Source organism: Rana temporaria, chromosome 8 (genome assembly GCF_905171775.1).
Source record: "Rana temporaria chromosome 8, aRanTem1.1, whole genome shotgun sequence".
Classification (NCBI taxonomy): Eukaryota; Metazoa; Chordata; class Amphibia; order Anura; family Ranidae; genus Rana; species Rana temporaria.
In genome coordinates, this window is record NC_053496.1 from 51,067,401 (window position 1) to 51,093,141 (window position 25,741).

Consider the following 25,741-nt stretch of genomic DNA (forward strand, 5'->3'; position numbering starts at 1 on the left):
TGAATGTATGTATGTGCAATATACTGTGTTTCCCTGAAAATAAGACAGGATCTTATATTAATTTTGGCTACAAAAATAACTCTAGGGCTTATTTTAAGGGGAGGTCTTATTTATTTACAGTACATTTATTATATATATTATATATTTTTATTTACGGTATTAATCATGGGTCACGTGAGCGCCCAGCGGCGCTGTTAAGGTATTTTCTACAATAAGTTACACGAGGAGACACTGAACATTAAATCATTAAATAATTATTTTACAAAACTGATTACATGTTTTTACAAGGACTTTAACTAGGGCTTATTTTCAGGGAAACAGGGTGTATATATATATATATATATACATATATATATATATATATATATATATATACACACACACACACACACACACACACACACACACAGAGACTCTCCTAAATAACTGTAAAAAACATGGACAGTGTTAATAGGGCAGTGGATTGCGTCGGTGCAGCAGTGGACTGTGCCAGTAGTTTTTTATTCGTATTATTTTATTTTTGTATTATTTTTAAAACAAAATGTAATATTATTTAAAAATATATATATATATTATTTTTTTACTATTTTGTTAGGAGCCCTGTTGGGGGGCATCTGCGAAATATCAGCAGGGGGAAATCTGTGTCACACAGGGTGATTAGGGTGTGCCCAGGCACACCCCCTGCGCACGCCTATGCTCAGCACATAGCAGATTTATCATACCTTTTTAATGTAGGTGCTTAACAGTTACCAAAGCAGAATTTCTGCTGCTAATGTGTCACTTTTAGTCATTACACAATTTTCAGCAACCTCTGACACTTCCAGATGTGTCAGAGGCTTTCTGTGCCAGACAGCCACATTTGCTCACTCTTTTAGCCCTGACATAAACTGCCAGAGAAACCTTACATGATCTCAAAAAGGCAATGTGTCTGCACAAAACCACAGATAATGATGGCCAAGATCATGCACTCCTGAAACTCATTGAAATTATTTTATCCCTGATTCAGCTGAAACAGAACGCAGCTCATGTGTAGTGCAAAAATGTACAGGGAACAATCGCTGATTGGAAAAGACTGTGGTATAAAATGAATATGTTTGTGTCAAAATCATCATGTATGGAGCGGGGTGTTGTTGTCACTTTATTGGTGTCAACTTTCCAAGAGAGAGGACAGGCTAAGCTCCTAGTCCAAACCCAACTGAGTGAGCCTGCCAGGAAGCTTTCACCTGTACTAGGCTAATTATAATCGACCAAGGCATTCCCCACCCCACAGCTGCATATATACAAGCAACACATATACACTACAGGTACTCCTCACCTAACAACCAGGTTCTGTTTCAAGGATCAGGTCCGTAAAGTGGTTGTTAAGTCACTCTAACCTGTATACACCATCAGCACTGCCTCCTATTGTTTTATCCCCCCTCTGTGTATGATTTATAAAAATAAATGTTCCAAATACCTAATTTCACTGCCGAGATTGCGATCACATGACTGGCCAGCTTTCTCCTTTCCTGCTCTGAGAGATGCAGTGGGTGGGGCTGAGATTCCTCTGCTGATGTCAGTCTGGAGGGGAGGAGGAGATGAGAAGAGTGCTGGCTGGTCATGTGATCGCAATCTCGGCTCTTAAATTAGATATTTACAGCATTTATATTTATAAATCATATACAGAGGGGGACACTGCAATAGGAGGCAGTGCTGATGGTGTATTCAGGTTAGTGTTATAAGAGCAGCAGGAGGGGGGAGCGGCGGCTCACACACAGACAGAGAGGGGGGGGGAACACAGGAGCAGAAAGGAGAGCAGATAGCAGGCTGCTGATGACAGAAGCATGTAAACTGACCACGGGTACTGGTCTCAGCAGCCATGATACACTGTGGTCAGTTTACAGAAGGGTGGGGAGAAACTGGCAGGATCAGCCAGGTTTTTTTAGGTGTTACAGGGGGCCAAATGACACGGGACAAGCACTGTGTCATATAACATGCTTTAAAGGAGAAGTATCCATTATGTTTTGGGGGATAACAAACGCTTTAAACAAATTGGTTGTTAAACGAGGAGTCACAAGAAATCAATATTTTAAGCATTCTTAACTACTGTACTGTACTGTATTATAAAAAAAAAAAGTTCTAAAACACAAAACTCCAGCTCAATAAAGTTGTTTTAATTTGCATAAGTACAGAACACAAATGAAAATTCTTTACTGTACAATACAATCATGTACAGTGTGACGTTAAGGTGGGGAGAGCTGGTTGTAAGTCAAACAGGTAAGTCGTTAAACGAGGAGTATCTGTATATTACCAAAAGTATTGGGACTTTACACGCACATGAACTTTATTGTCATCCCAGTCTTAGTCTATAGGGTTTAATATTGAGTTGGCCTACTCTTTGCAGCTATAACAGCTTCAACTCTTCTAGGAAGGCTGTCCACATGGTTTAGGCGTGTGTCTATGGGAATGTTTGACCATTCTTCCAGAAATGCATTTGTGAGGTCAGGCATTGATGTGGAAAGAAGGCCTGGCACGCAGTCTCTACTCTTATTCATCCCAAAGGTGTTCTATCAGGTTGAGGTCAGGACTCTGTGCAAGTTCCTCCACCCTAAACTCGCTCATCCATGTCTTTATGGACCTTGCTTTGTGCACTTGTCCAAATCATTTGGTGTAGGGGTGGTTATAGTGTGAAGTTGTTTTCAGGGGTTGGGCTTGTCCCCTTAGCTCCAGTGAAGGGAACTCTTAAAGCATCAGCATACCAAGACATTTTGGACAATTTCATGCTCCCAGCTTTGTGGGAACAGTTTGGGGTTAGCTCTTCCTGTTCCAACCTGACTGTGCACAAGTGCACAAAGCAAGGTCCAAAAAGACATGGATGAGAGTGTTTGGGGTGGGGGAAACTTGACTGGCCTGTACATTCCCATAGACACACTTCTAAACCTTGTGGACAGCCTTCCCAGAAGAGTTGAAGCTGTTATAGCTGCAAAGGGTGGTCCAACTCAATATTGAACCCTACAGACTAAGACTGGGATGCCATTAAAGTTCATGTGCATGTAAAAGGCAGGCATCCCAATACATTTGGTAATATAGTGTACATGTGACTGTGGGATGGGGAATGCCTTTGCTGATTATGAGTGAGTGAGTGAGTGAAAAACGTATATAGCGCAACACATGCGAACTGAATCGCCTCTGGGCGATTATGATTGGTTCAGTACAGTGACAGCTTCCTAGCGGGTTAGCTCAGGTGAGTTTGGACTAGGATATGAACACAAGTCTATCCCTACTCTTGATCTGCGTTAATGTTCTGGGTACGTGGCTCATAAATTGGTGAAACTATCATGACAACCAAAAAAATTGTACTTGCAGAAGAAAGCCAGCAAGGACAGCAACTATTTCTCTCAGAACTGGCTCCCATTCCATGGAAATTGATATGTATGTTGGCTAAATAGAATCTGTCATGAAAGAATAATGAGGGGTTGCCATTGCTGAACTTTCCTTTTGAGAATCCTAGTTCCTTGACTGTCATGCTAATTGGCTTCAAAACTGTCCCTGACACAGAACATGCACAGAAATGGGGAATTCAGATTTTTTTTGACAATGACAGCATGCTTGTTCCATGTCTTTCATTTAAACATACTTAATAAGGAACTTTAGCTTAAAAAAATGATTTGTGAGGATTTTTTATTATTGCAGAATAGCAGAAAGACAAACAAAGTATTTTCTGTAATAAAGCCACCTTACTTTATTGTTTAGAAGTTTCTGTAGAATATACACTGATCTGTGCACATGTATATTCTTGACATGCCTCTGTATCGCGATGAATTTAATTTAATTGATTTCTGTTTGCATGTGTGGGAGCTATGTCATCCCAGCCCAGCCAATCAAAATGGCTAGAGCTGCCAAACCTGGAAGAAGACCAGGAGAAGATGTCCGCGCTGGCAAGAGAGCTTACAAATGTTGCATCGCTGGAGTAGAGGTAAGTAGTTTTGCTTTGAGTCATACACCACAAGGCTAATAGCATTTTCAGGAGGATGCCAATACTTGCAACCCCTGTACTTCTCTTTTAAAGATTCTAGTGCAAATTATAGTGCAAAGGACACAATCTACAAGATTCATAGGAAAAAGTGAGCACTTCTCAAAGTGAGACTATTTTCACCTTGTGTGGTGACTCCAGATTGCTTGCTCATTGTTCCATTTCAGGTTAGGATATCCACACTAGGTCATTTTGATTGGATTGTTGCAGCTACTCTTAGCTACTCTTTCTTGTATATCGTCTAAATCAGTGGCTCTCAACTTTTTTGAAGCCAGGGCCCAGTACATTCTTCCAGCGCCTTCTATGCTCCAAAAGTAAATAATAAAATTATAACGTATGGTAATGCAAAACATGCCAATGCTGAAAGGCTCTGGATAGTGCTGGTGTCACTGTGGGGGGGGGGGGGGTGAAGGTTGTGGATTGGATGAGGGTATTCTGTAGCAGACTTGGCGGCCCTGTAGGGGATGGGGTTTCTAGAGGGGGGCTGGGGAGCACTGTTGGAGGTTGACTGGACTAGGGAGGGTGGGAGGCTTTGCAGTTGTCTTGGGGGGCACTGTGGACAATGAGGGCTCTCAGAGGATCTGGGGGCGATGTGGGCCACTATGGGAGGTTGGCTGGCACTTTGGGAGGCTGGGAGGCACTGTGCAAAGTTAAGGGATCTGCAGCTGGCTAGAGACCTGGGAGATGGGGGGAGGGGGGGGGGGTCACAGCTCGGCAGTGGAACAGCCTTGTGGCTGAGAACTACTATTCTAAATTTCTAAATTGTTTACTTCCCTCATGACAGAGTCATTTTAAGCAGAGGATTGTATTTGTATGCAGTCACCTCTGAGGCTGGGTTCACACTATTGCAAATTGGATGCGGTTTTCACTGCATCCAATTCGCATAGCAGGAGATTGTGACCGGCTGTCTATGGAGCCGGTTCACACATCTCCGCAGCGGCTCCGGTGCGAATTGTAAAGGAGCCCTGTGCGTCTTTTGGTCCGTTTCAGGTCCGAATTCAGTTTATAATTCAGGCTGAAATCGGACCTGAAACTGTGAATGAAGATGCACTGGCTGTGAGCCTTTGCATTCTCAAGTGTGAACCCAGCCTTCAGCAAATAACATGGACTGAGGACTGACCATTTCAGACTAAAGTTTTTTTTCCTCCATATACCAGTTATTTAACTTTATACTTACAGGTGAATCAAAGACTTCAGTCCACGAAAAGCATTTCTTGAAATGGACTTTATTTTGTTGTTCTCAATAAACCTAAAAGAAAAATGTGAAAATTGTTTATATGACAAGAACATCACTGACAGAAAGCTGTTAATGCTCAGCCTATGGTACAAGTTAAAGTGACACTAAACAATATCCTTATTCTCCAAGAATAATCCATACAAATCCATTACTTAATGGGCTTGTAATCCATTTTTCATTAAATATTTTTTTATTGTGTATTTCTGCCCCCTTGCAATGTCCTCTGTGCCTCCTGAGCCTCTCCTTTTCCCCTTCACTTTGGTTTGGAACAAACAGTGTATATTAGTGTATATTAGTACATGTGCACTGCTTTATGGACATTACACATCCCATGGTACGTACATAGTCCATCTCAGGAAGACCAAGAGTGTGGCTACGTTCCTACATACAAAGTGGGACCATGGAGAACGGATGTAGCCCAAGTAGCCACCATCTAACAGAAAGTCAGATCATAGCAGCAAAAATTGTAATTTTGAGGAGGCTGATTATTATTTTATTTTTTAAATCAGAGTTTAGTGTCACATTAAAACATTTATAAACCCATTCCTCTCCCATAGAAAAAATTACAATACTGGTTAAAGAACTACAATGTATAATTTTATATTATTATTACATCAAAGTAACGTCTTTGTCATGTGTGTTAAGGGAATGAACACGTGTAAGCTTATTTAGAAAAGCAGAAAATGACATATGTACAATAACCCATAGAAAACAATCTGGATTTATCGGTCACTGATCTAGAAACCTAATTGGATGCTATGGGCTACTGCACTTTGCACATCACTACTCCTTGGACTGAAATATTATATAAGCTTGATGGTTAACAAACATGACCGTCTTCTCAGATAAGCGTGGTTACATGGTTGCTTCTGTTTCCTAGAGGTTTGGAAGGAAACTGAAATGTAGTCGCTGAAAAGCATACTAAGGAACCCTCAGGATATGACACTAAGACTCAAACGTTTAGGTACACTTGGAATTTCTAAGTTTTCTCCCCAAAATGGTAGGTAAGCCATTTTAGAACACCCAGGTCTTTCCACAAATTTATATGAAACTTAGACGTAAAGTGAAACAAACACCTAAACCAAATATGTTGTTACTCATATTCCTGTATTGTTAAAAAAATAAATAAAAATAAAATGTTGTACTTCCTGTTTTCACTTTAATAGCAAAGAACTATATATCCACAAGCACATCCTTTTCTAGGTTAACAATGGTTTAACTGTGGCATTGTCTCCCACCCCTTACTTGCACCTCAATGAATGAAGATTGTGAAAGCAACTGGTGGAGAATGCACACCTCCATAGAAAATCATGCAAAGTGTTTCAGGATGTGCTCAACACAGGGAAACATTAACAAAATAAAGAAAACTGTAACTGTAAAATAATGTGATCCTGTTTTAATTACAGCGCTCTGCAAATCCAAGTATTTTTGGCAGGGTTTAATTACACTTTACGTCTAAACTTTTACATATCTACTTTATTGTGTATATTTTTTTTGGAACTATCAGTGCTATCAGTTCTAATGACAGCTTCCAAAAAATACTAAAGTTTTACAAAGAACATACATTTGAGATCACACAATCAAAAGATTGCAAATCCTTGCGGTGACTACAAACTGAGCTTATAAATCTATCACAGTCACTGACCCATATAACTACATCTCATAGTGAAGACTCTCAGGGTCATAGGAAAGTTGCAATGAAGACTATAAGGTCCCCGAATGCACCTTGGAAACAGAGACCAGTAAATTTGGTGTCAAAGGTACTGTCTATGTTTTGTTGGGTACGCTAACAAAAAAATTACCATCCCACTAGTAAGCCTTTATCTATCATATCATGAGGGTTCCAGGGAGGGTATGCCCTTCAGGACTAATCGGCAGCCTTCACCCATTCTGTACCACCGAAAAGGTGAAATCCTAGTCTGGTCAACGTCTTTCAACACCTACAAGTGACATTTTAACCTCTTTATATAATCTTAAAAAATAATTTGTTGACAGAGCTTAAATATTTACATTTTATCAAGGTTTATATGCTTTGTGTTTCAGAGATGATAAATGAGTTACAATGATTAAAATGAACCATTTGCCCACACAATGGAGGAGTCCAATTTGTAAACTGCACCAGTAGTCAGCCTGTCAGCTCCCGGAGATTGGAACTATCAGTGAGGCACTAAATACCAAACTAATGTTTGTATCTCCTAGAGAACGGATGCGGCATTCCGGCTGTCTCCATTATGTTTGGATGGCCTGTTCTGTTTTTTTTTTTATATACAAAAGAAGCTTTGGTTTAAATGGGTATAAAAGGGACAAGAAAATCATTAAAAGGCTTGGGAACATGCAAGGAGCAGGAAAGAAGGCAGCATGCATTTCATTAAAGACACACCAATATCAACTACATAACTCAAATAAGAGCACTGAATTATGGGACATTATGGACCTCATGTATAGAAACTGTCGTAAGATAGAAGAGAAAGTAGTAACCATAGTAACAATCATTTTCTTAATGTTGCACTCTAGCCTGAGAGCCTTGGTTATGGTAGAGGGAAGCCGATCTCTATACATCTATAGGTAGGACTTCAATGACTCTGGGATCATAGTGGGGGTTATGTCAAGTCCACAGAGCATAAATAATATATGGATGCCACAGGTTCTCAGGAATATAAAAAGGCAATTGAGGGACAACTGTCTAAACGTTTAATGTTTTACAGATCTCATTCAATGTACTGTAAACTGTGCAACAGTACTTCATATGTATTTGCCCCACTAGTTTGCTTTGCTCCTACAGTCAACATACAGTATCAGCACATCAAACATGCTGAGATTTTGGTAACAGGTCTAGCATGTGCCACTATAAATCCATATATCTGTACTAAGCTCAACCCAGGGTTGTAAGGTTGACCAATTTCCAACTTGGGCTAATCTGAAAAGCAGTTTGTCATTTGTTTTTCCAAATGTTGCATCTTTGTATAAAACACATCAGGCAACATAATTTAAATTTATTACGGTAGAAAATATTTAATGAAATGCTTTTCGAGAAATGTAACTACAACATAGCTATGTAGATTGTTTAATTTTGCCACTTTTAAATAGTTTCAATCTTTGGTGCACATTAGAAAGTGATTTTGACTGTTTTTGACCAGTTTTAAACCCAAGTTGGGTTGTTTGTATATGTTACATCCGAGAAACCTGTCCAACCCTGTTCATGTGATGTTGCAGCAGGTGCAAAATGCTTCCCCACCATTACATATAGTAAGAATTGCATAGTTATAGCTCTAACTCCCAATGAGGAGCACTGTGATGACATCATTAAACTGCATCTATGATGATGTCATTTTCTCCCAGATCTGTGCTTTACACATTCCTTCTGCAGTTTTTATGCATGAGACCCCATTTGGTTAAGAATTTGGACATATAAGAACAAAATCTTCAATATCAACTGTTAACTGAACATTCTAAATCTCCACTGTGATCGATTTACAAGCTGCAGATTCTTTGCCGTCTGCATTAAGAATGAAAAAGCAGCCATGAATAAGACATGAACAGTGGAAGCAGCCTGGCTGCTCTCTTGGTAAATACAGAGTGCTGTGTATATGAGTTATAAGAATGGTAATGGCTTGGTGCTCATACTTACAAGTACTCTAGGTGAGGAAGACCAGAAAATGCATCATCACTGATTGCATCAAAAGTGTTTGAAGTGAATAGTCTGCATAAGTATAACACACAACAATTAGGACAAGGAAGAGAAAGTGACTGGTTTATGAATGAAGAAATTAATCTATTTAATAGGAGTTTATAGTCAAAAATGTGTTATTAAGGGTAGGGCAACCATGTTAAAAGCAAGAATTAGAGCACACGTTATATTTCTAAAGATGAGGGATCTTGAGTAGCACAAACTCAACCACACTGAGGCAATATACACAATTACTCTTGTCACGTCTATACAGCTTTTGGGATCACAAGTTATTAACTTCCACATAATACTGACCATCAATTCAATAAAAGGAACCGGTTCCCAGGTTTGCCTGAGTCTATTAGACACTACAGGGTCAATTCACTAAAGTCTAACGCATGCAGGATTTTCATTACCATGGCTTGTTTGCTAAATTTACTTAAACAAAATGGTGCTTTCCGTTCTCTAAAGGTTTTATTGCAATGTGCTACATGCATGTTATACAACCTATTTTTCCATATTTTGCATGTAAAAACTATAGATTCAAAAAAACATTGTAACTTGAAAAATCTCTAGCTCCTGATTGGCAATATAGCAAAATTCCAAGTTGTTTTATCTTAATCAATTGTCTTGAATGTCTTTAAATAAAAAAATGCATTTTTTTCTGCAATACTTACCTTTAATCAAGCTCTGCTCCCCACAGAAAGTCAACTCAATTGCTTAGTGGTGCTCTTCTTTCAGACTGAATGATGGCTGGTGTTTTTTAACCACAGTTCTGTAAATCCAGGCTGTCCTTGGGATGTGTTACCACACTGGCCGGCCTGTGCTTACAGCACAATGCTGCCAAGAGTGGTGCTAACATCTCAAGGTCTGTGTTACTGAGAACCACTCAAGCCAATGCCAGAATATAATAAAACAAACTCTAGGATATGAACCTCCAGAAGAAACCTCCAGAAAAAAGGGATCAATACAGAGAATAAAAAAATAGTTGGGGGGGGGGGCTTGATCAGATGGCTTGGGGGGTTTCACTGAGGTGTCTTGTATGGACAGCAGTAAATAGTATATTTATGGTTGTGGACTGAACATTTAGAAAAAATGGTAATGAGAGAGAATGGAGGAACACCACTGAAACAACTTGCGCTAAGCTGACCAAAAACCTGCAGCATCCCCAAACAGAGCGATGCCCAGAGCACCATATGTATGCAGCTTTCTTCAAAGGCATCAGATTTAAATAAAAGGTTCCAAACCCAATGATATTTCACTGCTGGTAGTTTGGCAATGGCAACACATTTAAAATAAAAAAGATATAGTATATTTTGTTTCATGAGCTGTACAATACTATGTTGCTGCCTCAGTGTGACAGATTAAGAACTACTTTATGTTGGCAGACAACTCTAAATTCAGTTGTTTTCTCTTATTCAGGGAGCACCAGGCCAGATACAGAGGATACATCTCCTTAGTGAGGATGCAGACAGTAATTAAAACCTGACAGTGATTCCAAACTTCCTACCACTCTATTCAAAACAGTTACCCACAGTTGCCAATTATCTACATTCTCACTTTGTCTTGCACTAGACCCCCTTCCCTAAACACCTACCTGACTCCTCTCACCGCTCTAGCACTGTCCCAGCTGCAGCACCGCTCTCTTTCTGTTCTCAAAGGAGACACTAAGCTCTGGTTCACACTGCTTCGCATGGCATTCTTGTACAAATGACATGTGATTCTGTGCAGTGCGATTTAAGCCAATTTATTTAGAATTTCTCAAATTGCACCGCATCGGCATGAAAAAGGTGCAGGCAGCTTTTTTTGTTCGCACTCGAATCGAATCACATAGCAGTTTACTGTAATAGGCGCCTGGCGCCGTAATGCATTCAATGCTGGAGCGTAGCGTGGCGACCGGTACCGCGCAATGACGTCATCGCCCGGCGCCGCGTGCGTTCCAACCTGGAACGCGGAAGTGCCCAGCGCAATCAGCGCTGTAAAGGGCACACATGCTGTTAGAATATAAACAGAATGGCGTGTATGATACACGCCGTTCTATTATTGTCAGCCGTAGCTCAACCATGCTAAATCCTTGCTGCCATCGCTCTCCACGCTACAGATCAACTTTACCAGGAATCTCTATGGCCATATAACCACTATGCTAACTACCTCCAGGCAACCAATTCTACTGGCACCCTTGCTGACATCCTACACTACAGAATCCCATGTCTCAAGCACTGCAAACGGATAAGTAGCACTTGTTTTACTTGTAGTGCTTTAGGAAGATCTGCTACACATATTGTTGCTAAACAAATGCTCTATTTAACGTTGGCTTGTAAACTATCATCTTATTACTTGGGACTGACTATTGTGCCTTGACTGTTTGCTATGGATCATCTTAAAGGAACATATACACTCAAATAAGCTGAGCTATATATGCCTCTCTTATGCAATTACTAGTTGCTACCAATTTTCATATTTACTACGTGCTTGACATAAGTTGTTAAAGGGCCCACGCCCTAAGTTACTGAACATGTTCGTTCTAACTTTTCTATGCTAAGGATTGAAGGTAATTCTTACCTACTCCCTTAGTGGCCTAATGCACTGCTGTATGTTCAAGTGATCTGATGTAGAGAAACCCCAAACTCCTGTTCTGTATGGAGTGATGCCTGGGGTTCTGTACTGATAATCACTTGCATACAGGAGTGCATTGGAATCTTCAAGTGTATGGTATAATTTTAAACGCTAAGCTCTGGTCGCATTTGGTAATATGTCCAACCTTATTAGCTCAACGCCTTTCTTTATGTGAGAGAGAGATGATGTAGAGAACCCCCAAACTCCTGTTTGTGTGGAGTGACGGCTGGGGTCCAATACTGAATTCTCACATAGAAAAGTACATTGAAATCCTTGTTGACCACAGTTGTGGTTCACTCTCGTTCACCTGAGCTGTTACATTTACAACCATGGGATCTGGTTCAGGCAAACGCACTGCATTTTGCGACCTGCTTTTGGGGTGTCGTTAACGATGACGTCCGGCGCCAGCCGGGCGGGAGAGATATATATGGCCGGAGGCCCGGCCGTTCACCCACCGGAGCCATGCGGACGCCAATAGGACTGCCTGCATATGCCAAACGGTGAGAAATACAGAGGAAGGTGATAAATAGCCAACATAAAATAAACTCTTGGTGCAGTATATTAATAACATTTTCATGCTGTTTAAAGCTACCCTAATGTAAGGGAAACCACCCATTGAGCACTATATGCTGGGAGAGTTTGGCGTTTTCCTTTTCCTTCTTTTTAATAAACAGTACTAGTAAGTAGCATTCCAATGATTTTTAACATACTGTACATGTTCATTTGAATATGCAGCTATATGGAATTCCAGTAGAGATATGGTATTTATAGGAATCTTATTATATTTATACCATACTGCCCCTTCATCCGGCATCTGTGGATGGAATCGCCACTGGAAGTGTCACTGAATATGAGTAGAAACATTTTGATATATAAGGATAGGGGTAAGCATGGATTGGTGAGGAGACTTTGTCTGAAAAGGACTGTGTTTAATGTTTGAATGTTATGATCTCATCAATGTGTATTGTTTATATACAGCTTACTAAATTTTGGCGACACTCCTCCTGAAGGAGCCGTGGTCAGCGAAACGTGTAGAGGAAACAACAATGTAGCCTGTATGGAAGGGACAATTAGCCTTGAATGTTTTGAATTGTTTGCTGTAGCACCGTGGAAAAGTCCCATAATATTGTGGTTGGAGAAAAAATATATTTAAAGGGATGTGGGTGCAAAAAAAAGTACATACTGTAATGTTGCGTACACACGATCGGAAATTCCGACAACAAACCGTGGATTTTTTTCCGACGGAATGTTGGCTCAAACTTGTGTTAAATACACACGGTCACACAAATGTTGTTGGAAATTCCGAACGTCAAGAACTTGGTCACGTACAACACTATGACGAGCCGAGAAAAATGAAGTTCAATGATTCCGAGCATGCATCGAATTGATTCCGAGCATGCGTAGGATTTTTGTGCGTCAGAATTGGCCACAGACGATCGGAATTTCCAACAAGAACTTTTGTTGTTGGAAAATTTTGAGAACCAGCTCTCAAAGTTTTGTTGTCGGAAATTCCGACAGCAAATTTCCAATGGAGAGTACACATGGTCGGAATTTCCAACAAAAAGCTCACATTGAACATTTGTTGTCGGAATTTCCGACAACAAATCCCAAGACTCAGCAATACAAAATAAGAATTAATACCAGTGAGCCCCACTAGTCAAATGATGCGGCTGTGATATGCAGTCATCTATTACCCAGCCTGATGGCTTCAACAAGGCAATTTGGCAACTATAAATAAAACCACAAGTAAGGGTCTCATTAAAAATAAATATAATGGAATATATAATACATTATAAGTAGATAGATGGCAAGTCAACATAGAAATTCAGATAGTTTGCTCAGAAGGGTAGCTATATGCCACAATATTTTTTAAACAGAGGACCCTTTATATCTCATTTAAAAAAAAAAAAAAAGAATATTTCATTCAGCACTTGTGGTATCATTATTAATAAAATGGATTAGAATGTCACCTTATTTAAATTATTATAGCCCATTAGAGGCTTAAGCCCTGTACACACGATCGGTCCATTCGATGAGAACGGTCTGATGGACCATTTTCATAGGTTAATCGATGAAGCTGACTGATGGTCAGTCGTGCCTACACACCATCGGTTAAAAAAATGATTGTGTCAGAACGCGGTGACGTAAAACACAACGATGTGCTGAAAAAAATGAAGTTCAATGCTTCCAAGCATGCGTCGACTTGATTCTGAGCATGCGTGGAAATTTAAAACAAGTTGGCTTTTTTTTAACCGATAGATAAATAACCGATGGCGCCCACACACGATCGGTTTGGACCGATGAAAACGGTCCATCAGACCGTTCTCATCGGTTTAACCAATCGTGTGTACGCGGCCTTAGACAACAGATGACCAAATAATCAAATAGCTGTTAGGGGAAGATAAATGCTGCATTATTCTGTGTAAAAATATAACGCGGGCACACATTAGCAGCCGGACTTCATGGGCCCATATGTTGATGTTGCTTCAGCACTTTCTGGAGTGGCATTTTAGAGTTCTGTATTATGAATCTACCTTTTTTTCAGCCAGAACACGGGGGAATGCAGTCCTGGCACCTTCAGCACAGAATGTATTCAATAGCAAGGGGTACTAGAGTGTGCTGGAGAGTCTATTGATGCTAACTGCTGGGGTATCTATGGTCGATGGGGGGATCTATTGTTGTGGGGGGTCTAGTGTTTCTGGGAGGTTTATTGTTGCTGGTGAAGGATCTACTGTTGCTGGAGGGGGCAGGGGGAATTGTTTCTGGGAGGGATCTACTGTTAAGGGATGGAGTCTATTGTTGCTGGCTGCTGGAGGCTCTATTGATGCTGTCTGCTGGGAAATCTATTGTTGCTAGTGGGGGTCTATTGTTACTGGGGTGGTGGGTAGTTGTTTATGGCTTCACTATTGTTGCTGGGTGGATCTTTTGTTGCTGGGGGGGGTCCATGGTTGATGTGGGGGGTCTATTGTTGTTGACTGCAGGGGATCTGTGTTATTGCTTTTCTTGTTATCAGTGTCAAATTCCATACAAATTACTTGGTTCTGTTTTCCTTAACAGAGGTGGTACTGGGAGGTGGGTAGGGGGTGTAACCAAAGGACTATGCTTGAAGGTGGGTAGGAGGCAGAGACAAAGGGTCATTTGGAAGGGGGAGTAGCTGCACCTATTCCCAGAGAAAAAAATCCCTGGATATAAAAAACAGAAGAATCTACTCTTTTATCATAAAAACCCAACACATTTTGGGGGGTCAAAGAGCCCCCTTGACCAGGGCTTGACAGTGTTTTAGGAAGGTGTATTGGACTGATATACTAAGACAGTTAATAAGGGGTCTATCGTAGCTGCCCAACCAGCATCTGGAGTGATCAAAATAATACACAGCAGGATCCATCGTATTATACAAGTCCAGTACACCTCCTTTAACCACACTGTCAAGGCATAAAAAAAGAGGGGTCTTTTGAACTCCTAAAACATGTTGCCTTTTTATGACATAATTCTAAAAAGGTAAATCTTGACTTTACATATTCTGGTTAAGCTTATAGGCGTGTGCAGGGGGTGTGCTAGGTGTGCCTGGGCACACCCTAATCACTGCGTGTAGTGCAGATTCCCCCTATTGCCCGGACTTCCCCCCTGTGTTGTGCTCCCAGAATGGAGAGTGGGGGAAGGGGCTAGTAAATACAGTGCCTTGAAAAAGTATTCATACTATACCCCTTACAATTTTCCGCATTTTGTTATGTTACAACCAAAAACGTAAATTCATTTTATTGGGATTTTATGTGATAGACCAACACAAAGTGCCACATAATTGTGAAGTGGAAGGAAAATGATAAATGGTTTTTCCTTTTTTTTTTTAAATAAATATGTGAAAAGTGTGGCGTGCATTTGTATTCAGCCCCCCTGAGTCAATACTTTGTAGAACTACCTTTCACTGCAATTACAGCTACAAGGGGATGTCTCTACCAGCTTTGCACATCTAGAGAGTGACATTTTTGCCCATTCTCCTTTGAAAATTAGTTTAAGCTCTGTCAGATTTGATGGGGAGCGTCTGTGAACAGCAATTTTTAAGTCTTGCCCCAGATTCTCAATTGGATTTAGGTCTGGACTTTGACTGGGCCATTCTAAGGCCTCGTGCACAAGAACCTTGCTGGGAGATATTTTTTTGCCGAGGAAACCGGTCGTGTGTACATTTTCGTCGAGGAAACTGTCGAGAACCTTGTCGAGCCAAAAAGAGAACAAGTTCTCTATTTCCTCAACGGGAGTCTGATTTAGCTCGTCGAGATCCTCGACGTGCTGGTTTTCGACGAGAAACTCGGACGTCTGTATGCTAAGAAACCCGCGCTTGCTCAGATTAAAGTATGAGACGGAGTAAAAGTAGCGTTTGTAATGAGATAACACATTTTTAAAGCTGTAACAGACTGAAAAGTGCAAATCGTCTCTTAACAAACTTTTATTTAACACGCAAACACATGAAATTAGCAAAAGCAGCCCCAAGAGTTTAGCCAGTGGAATCGAACTTCCCCTGCCGTTGTATGTGTTGTATGTTACCGCGTTTGAGAACGAGGAGATTTTGGCTTGACTGTGTGTACGCAAAGCAAGCTTGTTGAGTTCCTCGACAAGCCTAACAAGGAACTCGACGATGAAAAAGATGTGTTTCGCCCGTCGAGTTTCTCAGTCGTGTGTACGAGGCCTAACACATGAATATTCTTTAATCCAGTGATGGCGAACCTTGGCACCGCAGATGTTTTGGAACTACGTTTCCCATGATGTTCAACTACACTGCAGAGTGCAAGAGCATAATGGGAAATGTAGTTCCAAAACATTTGGGGTGCCAAGGTTCGCCATCACTGCTTTGATCTAAACCATTGTAGCTCTGGTTGTATGTTTAGGGTTGTTGTCCTGCTGGAAGGTGAACGTCCTCCCCAGTCTCTTATCTTTTGCAGAGTCTAATGCCCCGTACACACAGTCGGAATTTCCGTCAAGAAAAGTTCCATGTGAGCTTTTGGTTGGAAATTCTGACCGTGTGTATGCTCCATCAGACTTTTCCTGTCGGAAGTTCCGCCAACAAAAATCTGAGAGCTGGTTCTCAAATAATTCCAATCTGAAATTCCGATCGTTTGTAGCAATTCCGCTGCGCAAAATTCTGACGCATGCTCGTAAACAATTCGATGCATGCTCGGAAAGCAGTGAACTTTATTTTCTCGGCTCGTCGTAGTGTTGTACGTCACCGCGTTCTTGATGGTCAAAAGTTCAGAGAACTTTTGTGTGACCGTGTGTATGCATGCCAAGCTTGAGCGGAATTCCGTCGGAAAAAACATCCAAGGTTTTTCCAACAGAAAATCCGATCGTGTGAATGCGGCATAACAGGTCTTCTTCTAAGATTGCCCTGAATTTGGCTCCATCCATATTCCCATCAACTTTGACCAGCTTCCCTGTCACTGCTGAAGAAAAACACAATCATGCCATCACCATGTTTCACAATGGGGATGGTGTGTTTAGGGTGATGTGCAGTGTTAGTTTTCCACCACACATCAGGTTTTGCTTTTAGGTCAAAAACATCAATTTTGGTCTCATCTGATCAGAGCACCTTCTTCCATAGGTTTGCCACATGGCTTACTGCAAACTGCAAATTGGACTTTTTATGGCTTTCTTTCAACAATGGCTTTCTTCTTGCCACTCTTTTATAAAGGCCAGATTTGTGGAGTGCGCAACTAATAGTTGTCCTGTGGACATATTCTCCCACCTGAGCTGTGGATCTCTGAACCTCCTTCAGAGTTACCATGGGCCTCTTAGCTGCTTCTCTGATGAATGCTCTCCTTGCCTGGTATGTCAGTTTAGGTGAATGGCTATGTCTTGGTAGGTTTGCAGTTGTGCCATACTCTTTCCATTTTCAGATGATGGATTGAACAGTGGTTTCTTGAGATGTTCAAAGCTTGAGATATTTTTTTTATAACCTAACCCTGCTTTAATCTTCCCCACAACATTATCCCTGACCTTTCTGGTGTATTCCTTGGCCTTCATGATGCTGTTTGCTCATTAAGGTTCATTAACAAACCTCTGTAGGCTTCACAGAACAGCTGTATTTATACTGAGATTATATTACACACAGATGAACTCTATTTACTATTTAGGTGACTTCTGAAGACAATTGGTTCTGCTAGATTTTACTTAGGGGTATCGGAGTAAAGGGAGCTAAATACAAATGCACGCCACACTTTTCAGATACTTATTTGTAAAAAATCATTTAAACCATTTATCATTTTCCTTTCACTTCACAATTATGTGCCACTTTGTGTTGGCCTATCATATAAAATCACAATAAAATACATTTATGTTTTTTTGGTTGCAACATGGCAAAATGTGGAAAATGTCAAAGGGTAAGAACGCTTTTTCAAGGCACTGTTTGTCATTTACAGACCCCTTCCTTTTCTAAATGAACACAGTGAATACACTCAATCACTGTGTTCATTCATAACTGAAGCATAATAAACTGTGTTTGTGAATGAACAGAAAGCCGCTGAGCACAGAGCACTATCCCGTTCATTCACTGTCCAGTGCAGCTGAGGGTGCAGAGAAAGGCACGTGTGTTTGAGCACACCCTAATGCAATAGGTTGGGTACACCTATGGCTCTGCTGCTTTCCATTTACAGTTCTAGTCCTGGAGTTAGGAGGTAACCTTCTGCCACCACTACTGGCAGTGCCACCAAAGGATAAACATTCTCTCTATATTACTTAAGACCTGAGCAGGAATACACTGCAATACACTCTGTTATGGACATCTCATGGCACAGGCAGCACAGTACAGAAAGACGTACAGCAATTCCTTTTATTGAATTACTGGCCCACATTTAGCAGGTTCTGATTCAGGGCCAAGGAGACAAAAAAAATATCAACAACTAGAGGGACTTAGCAAGGGAAGGCAGCCAGGTGCATATGGTAGATGCCAGGATGAAAATTAAAGACATTTTGTGGGTGAGATAGGTCCTTTGGGTCAGTTTAAAGCCAAGGCCCAGGCAAATATAACAACACAGCCTTATATATACAAGAAAAATCATTAAATCTATTAAAAGTACTATTAATTTATCTTTGTAAAGTCTGTATTTATATTATCTTCCCACAATAGGGCTCTGTTTCATAGCACAATGCTGTCAGCAAAACTTTAGAGATCGAAAGACGAAGAGGGGAAGTGTTTAGCATAGAGAAGGAGAACACAGGGAGGACCGCAACAGAATGAGGATACACAGCCCAGTGAACAAGGAGGCACAAGATGTGTTGGTAAAGGTTTGCAACTAAAAAAGTTTTAAAAATGCAGTATCTCACAAAAGTGAGTACACCCCTCACATTTTTGTAAATATTTTATTATATCTTTTCATGTGACAACACTGAAGAAATTACACTTTGCTACAATGTAAAGTAGTGAGTGTACAACTTGTATAACAGTGTAAATTTGCTATCCCCTCAAAATAACTTGACACACAGCCATTAATATCTAATCCGCTGGCAACAAAAGTGAGTACACCCCTAAGTAAAAATGTTCAAATTGGGCCCAAAGTGTCAATATTTTGTATGGTGACCATTATTTTCCAGCACTGTCTTAACTCTCTTGGGCATGGAGTTCACCAGAGCTTCACAGGTTGCCACTGGAGTCCTCTTCTACTCCTCCATGACGACATCACGGAGCTGGTGGATGTTAGAGACCTTGAGCTTCTCCACCTTCCATTTGAGGATGCCCCACAGATGCTCAATAGGGTTTAGGACTGGAGACATGCTTGGCCAGTCCATCACCTTCACCCTCAGCTTCTTTAGCAAGGCAGTGGTCGTCTTGGAGGTGTGTTTAGGCTTGTTAAAATGTTGGAATACTGCCCTGCAGCCCAGTCTCTGAAGGGAGTGGATCATGCTCTGCTTCAGTATGTCACAGTACATGTTGGCATTCATGGTTTCCCTCAATGAACAGTAACTCTCCAGTGCCGGTGTTCTGCGGAGCTGGTTCCTCCTACCGATACGGTTCCCCCTGGAGTGCACAGGCGCAATCCGACGGAAAACTCTGAGCGGGAACAGCTGTTCGTCAGCTACATATGCGCTCGCTCGGTACACGCCGCTCTACACAGCAAGGGGTGGATGTGATATTGTGCAGTGCTTTTTTGATTGGTTATCCACGCCGCTCTTTACAGCAAGGAGCAGATGTGATATTGAGCAGTCCTTTTTTGGGGGATGGTTTTCTCAATAAACTAGACGTCTCACATCCACCTCTTGCTGTGTAGAGCGGTGTGTACTGTATAAGCAGGCATCAGGAGCGAGCTTGTCTAAGCTGACAATCAGCTGTTTGAGATTTCCGTGGCCTCCTACTGCGCATGCCCCGCTCCTGGCCGCGCCTGCGCAGTCGAGGCAGGAACCTATCCGATGGAGGAACCACCTCGATAGGACACCGGCAGCACTCATGCAGCCCCAGACCATAACACAACCATCACTATGCTTGGCTGTAGGCAAGACACACTTGTGTTTGTACTCCTCACCTGGTTGCCGCCACACACGCTTTACACCATCTGAACCAAATAAGTTTATCTTAGTCTCATTAGACCACAGGACATAGTTCTAGTAATCCATGTCCTTAGTCTGCTTGTCTTCAGCAAACTTTTTGCAGGCTTTCTTGTGCATCATCTTTAGAAGAGGCTTCCTTCTGGGACGACAGCCATGCAGACCAATTTGATGCAGTGTGCAGCGTTTGGCCTGAGCACTGACAGGCTGACCCCCCATCCCTTCAACCTCTGCAGTAATGCTGGCATCACTCATGAGTCTATTTCCCAAGGACAACCTCTGGATATGACGCTGATCCCGTGCCACCTGCCACTTTGGTTGACCATGGTGATGCCTGTTCTGAGTGGAACCTGTCCTGTTAAACCACTGTATGGTCTTGGCCACCGTGCTGAAGCTCAGTTTCAGGGTCTTGGAAATCTTTTTATAGCCTAGGCCATCTTTATGTAGAGCAACAATTCTTTTTTTCAGATCCTCGGAGAGTTCATTGCCATGAAGTGTAATGTTGAACTTCCAGTGACCAATAGGATAGAGTGAGAGCGATAACACCAAATTTAACACACCTGCTCCCCATTCACACCTGAAACCTTGTAATACTAACAAGTCACATGACATCGGGAAAGGAAAATGGCTAATTGGGCCCAATTTGGACATTTTCACTTAGGGGTGTACTCACTTTTGTTGCCAGCAGGTTAGACATTAATGGCTGTGTGTTGAGTTATTTTGAGGGGACAGCAAATTTACACTGTTATACAAGCTCTACACTCACTACTTTACATTACATAATAAAATCTTTACAAAAATGTGAGGGGTGAACTCACTTTTGTGAAATACTGTATATCTATTGGCATGTGAAAAGCTCACATTTACATTTTTAATTATATTTAACTGTTGGAGTTACACCTTCAGTTCTATATATTGGAGTTACACCTTCAGTGCTATATATTGTATATCTAAGGCCTCGTACACAAGACCGAGAATCTCGTAGTAAAAGAAACATCGTTTTCCTTGACGAAGTTCTTGTCAAGCTTGACGAGAATCTTGTCAAGCTTTCCTTGCATACACACTGTCAAGACAAAATCTTGTCATTCTCAAACGCGGTTACGTACAACACGTACGACGGCACTATAAAGGGGAAGTTCGAATCCACTGGTGCCACCCTTGGGGCTGCTTTTGCTAATCTCATGTTACTGCGTGTTAAGTAAAAGTTTGGTGAGAGACGATTTGCGCTTTTCAGTCTGTTACAGCGTGACGAATGTGCTATCTCCATTACGAACGCTACCTTTACCGAAGGTGCGCTCCCGTCTCATACTTTATTCTGAGCATGCGCGGGTTTCTAAGCATACACGCGAACGTGTTTCTCGTCGTAAACCAGCCCGACGAGAAACACAAGGAAATCGAGACTCCCGACGAAAAAAAAGGGAGCATGTTCTCTTTTTTTCTCATCGAGATCCGCGACAGTTTTCTCTACGAAAAATATACACACAACCGTTTTTCTCGGGCAAAAATGCTCTGCCAGCATTTTTCTTGATGGATTTTGCTGAGGAAAACGGTCGTGTGTACGAGGCTTCACTGGAGAATAGAATAGCATTTCTCTCCTCCACTTGACCAGCCCAGGAGACAAATGCCTGGAGCTTGATACATGTTCAAAAACACTTGCATACAGCTTGTAAAACACTTGAAAAAACCTTCATAATTACTAGAAATAGGCTCTGTTTGGATGTGACTTAAGGTACTATTAGCTGTTGAGGTTACTTCTAGCATCTCATTAACAACAGAACATAAAATCTGATGCAGATAAAACAAACCAGATTTTCTTCCAATATACTTATGTTCATTTATTACTGTTCCATCATTTGCAGCATACATGATGACAGTTTAAGCTTTCTGTGACAATAGCCAGAAAACATAATAATCAAGGATACATAATATGCTACTGTTTGGCAGAAACGACATCTGTACAACTGGCAAATACTGTACAACACATGTGCAAAGGTCACTTACAACTCAAGCCTCGTACACACAGCAGGGTTTTGCGACAGGAAAACTGCGAGAGCTTTTGGCAGGGAATCCCAGCCGTGTGTATGCTCCTCGCGGAGCAAACTCCCCAAAAACCGCCGGACACAAAAAAAGAGACCCTGCTCTCTTTTTTCCCGCCGGGATTCCTGGCGGACTTTTTCCTATGGGAAAAATTGCGATGGAGCATACACACAGTCAGGATTCCCGACCAAAGCTCTCATTGGAGTTTTCCCGACATGAAAACCTCTCATGTGTACGGGGGAAAAGTTACCGAGCAGATTCTCGGTTTACCCCCGGGATTTCGGACGGATCTTATCCCTTTGGGAATCCCGGTCGTGTGTACGAGGCATCAGACAGTATGGAAACATGTGGAGTAAAACTGTTTCTATGGTTCCTTGATGGCTAGCTAAAATAATTGGGGGACTACTACCAAGAAGAGGAATCAGTGGAGAATTCGTCAGAAATGTTGCAGATGCTTAAAGTTGAAAAGTCCCTCCGATTATTTTTTTATTACTGCTCGTATTTTAATATTCTGTGGAAAGCTCCTAGCATACTTTGACTGTGATTGTTGTAAGCAGAGTGGGATCATCCACAAGGCAACCTATGTAGGAACCCACTAAAAAGGGGGAGTTTGGGACTTTAAATGAGAAATATGGGTCACATGTCTCCATCCCTAAATATGCGAAAAGAAGTATATAAAATATATATTTTTAGATATGAAGCCCACTCACACCACTATCTGGATCTTTGTCCTTCCCTTTCTTGGGGATCATGTTTATGCACCCAGTCCCTCTTCGGCGGGTCCCTTTCACATCTCCTGGTGCAGACAATTTGGACAGCCTCTGATTCCTCGTCCCTCATTTTCCAGACTTATTACGATGTAAGTACTCATAGGGATGAATAACTCTCTCCATTTAGTTTTGTACATATCCTCCCCGTTGAGGGGTACAACATTGGATCATACTGGTCTATTCATGTTTTGTTTTTTATAGATTTGCGTGCACCGGCCCCTGAAGAGTGGTATTATACACGACATGCGTTGGACTAATTTGGATGCACTTGTTCTCATGCAGACGTCCCTACTCAATACATTATCTTGAGTTCTCCATCTACCATGTAATTTTAAGTGTTTTCACTACATCCAGGATTCATTCCATACCACACATCGGTTGGCTGGTTGCTACCAATGTTTGTTTCTATATATGGTCTGTAATATGTGATTGACAATTTTATTCATACTTTTTTTGATTTCTACTCATCTTCTAGCCATGTGTACTCACCTCATTCAAAGCCCCCCCCCAAAAAAAACTTTCTTTATGTGGGAACCCATGGCCTAGCTACAACCTTCATGTTCCTGTAGTAAACTAGGGGGATAGCACTTACTTTTGGTAAAGCTGTGCACCTGTATTTACAGAGAAACTTCAGCTTTATATTACAATTGCACGGTCATGCTACACTGTACCCAAACAGAATTTTTATCATTTTGTTCCCACAAATAGAGCTTTCTTTTGGTGGTATTTGATCACCTCTGCTTTTTAAATTTTTTGCTAAACAAATAAAAAAAGACCGATTTTTTTTGAAAAAAAAAGTTTTTCTTTTGTTTCTGTCCTGCAAGAAGCATCTTTGGGGTGGTTTAAGAGGGCTGTATACAGCGCTCTTAACTACTTGCCGACCAGCCGGCGCAGTTATATGGCGGCAGGTCGGCTCCCCTGCGCGAGAGCCCGTAGCTATACGTCGGGCTCTCGAAGCCGTGCGCGTGCCCGGCGGGCGCGATCGCCGCCGGGCACCCGCGATTGCTCGTTACAGAGCGAGGACCGGGAGCTGTGTGTGTAAACACACAGCTCCCGATCCTGTCAGGGGAGAAATGCCTGACCGTCTGTTCATACAATGTATGAACAGCGATCAGTCATTTCCCCTAGTGAGGCCACCCCCCCCCCCTACAGTTGGAACACACCCAGGGAACATACTTAACCCCTTCCCCGCCCCCTAGTGTTAACCCCTTCCCTGCCAGTGGCATTTTTATAGTAATCCAATGCATTTTTATAGCACTGATCGCTATAAAAATGCCAATGGTCCCAAAAATGTGTCAAAAGTGTACGCCATAATGTCGCAGTACCGAAAAAAATCGCTGATCGCCGCCATTACTAGTAAAAAAACAATATTTATAAAAATGCCATAAAACTACCCCCTATTTTGTAAACGCTATAAATTTTGCGCAAACCAACCGATAAACGTTTATTGCGATTTTTTTTTATGGAAAATATGTAGAAGAATATGTATCGGCCTAAACTGAGGAAAAAAAATTTTTTTTTATATATTTTTGGGGGATATTTATTATAGCAAAAAGTAAAAAATATTATTTTTTCAAAATTGGCACTCTATTTTTGTTTATAGCGAAAAAACTAAAAACCAAGGTGATCAAATACCACTAAAAGAAAGCTCTATTTGAGGGAAAAAAAGGATGCCAATTTTGTTTGGGAGCCACGCCGCACAACCGCGCAATTGTCAGTTAAAGCGGCGCAGTGCCGAATCGCAAAAAGTGCTCTGGTCTTTGACAAGCAATATGGTCCGGGGGTTAAGTGGTTAAACCGCCCTGCCCATTGAAATGAATGAGCAGCACTGCCGAAGCGCCTGCAAAGCGATTTGGCAGCGGCGCTACACGAGCGGTATTAACCCCATCTTCGGCTGCTAGTGGGGGGGTTAAAAGCACCCCACTAGCTGCCAAAAAATGCAGCTAAAATGACAGTAAAGCGCCGCTAAAACTATCGGTGCTTTACCGCCGACGCTCTCACCGCCCCAGTGCGAAAGTAGCCTTAATCTCTCTCTCTGCTTGTGATTACACTATATGGGCAGAACCTACACATCCCTCCTCTTCCTTTCCCACCTCAGCTGGGCAGGTGGCGGGGATTAGCAGGGGAATCCGAGCCTGCAGCTCCACTTGTACTGATATGCACTGTGCCTGTCACACAGATCAGGGTGCAATCAGTCTTAATTAACAAAGCGGCTTGCACCCTTATTTCTAATTAGTAGCAGTATCTTTTCCCTTTTCTAAGTATGGAAGAGTGGTGCAAGCATAAAGCTTGCACCATGCTTTGTTAAATTTTCCCAATTTGTTTAATCTGGATTAAATTTTCCCAATTTGTTTAATCTGAGCAAGGGCCCATACTCAAAGTGGGCCCTTTCCTAGCCAATCAAGATCTCAATCTCAGAGACCACTGTCCTTTCATCATTCATGCCAACCCATGTGCACAACTGAGGCTGGGCCTATGGCAGCAATGCATACATGAGCTCCTCCCAAGTTTAGCTTTGGATTTAAATATGGTGGTTACCATTAGTACGTACGAATGTGACCTTACATTGTAATTATGACAATCGTTTTTTTCAATGTGTCCAAATTATATTTAAAAAAATGTTTGAAGGTTTCCATGGTTGAATCTCTCCTTTGTAAAACAGGTCACATTCAGTATTCCTTTTCTAGGATTTCTGCCCTTGCTTACAGATGGTGTTTTCCTATCACTCCCGCAGCTGCCTAGCAACAGTCTATAAATGTTAGGACATTTACAGCACAACGGAGATGTTATCCTAAAGTCGCTATACACAGGACACGATGATTTGTACGGAATTTATACCTTTCAATATATTAATAGCATGGCTTCCATTTAAGAGA

The 25,741-nt window shown here is 41.5% G+C and overlaps 1 protein-coding gene across 3 annotated transcripts in view; it reads right to left on the reverse strand.

Moving 5' to 3' along the window:
- The window catches only part of LGI1 (leucine rich glioma inactivated 1), a 75,967-nt gene that overhangs the window by 31,161 nt on the left and 19,065 nt on the right, over positions 1-25,741 (reverse strand). For 2 of the 3 annotated variants that reach the window (XM_040361763.1, XM_040361765.1), the window contains exons 3-4: positions 8,878-8,949; positions 5,190-5,261 (exon numbers count right to left, since the gene is read on the reverse strand). In XM_040361763.1, the coding sequence (XP_040217697.1) occupies positions 5,190-5,261; positions 8,878-8,949 (144 nt within the window). The remainder of the gene's footprint in view (positions 1-5,189; positions 5,262-8,877; positions 8,950-25,741) is intronic. The other variant, XM_040361764.1, reaches the window with a different exon arrangement.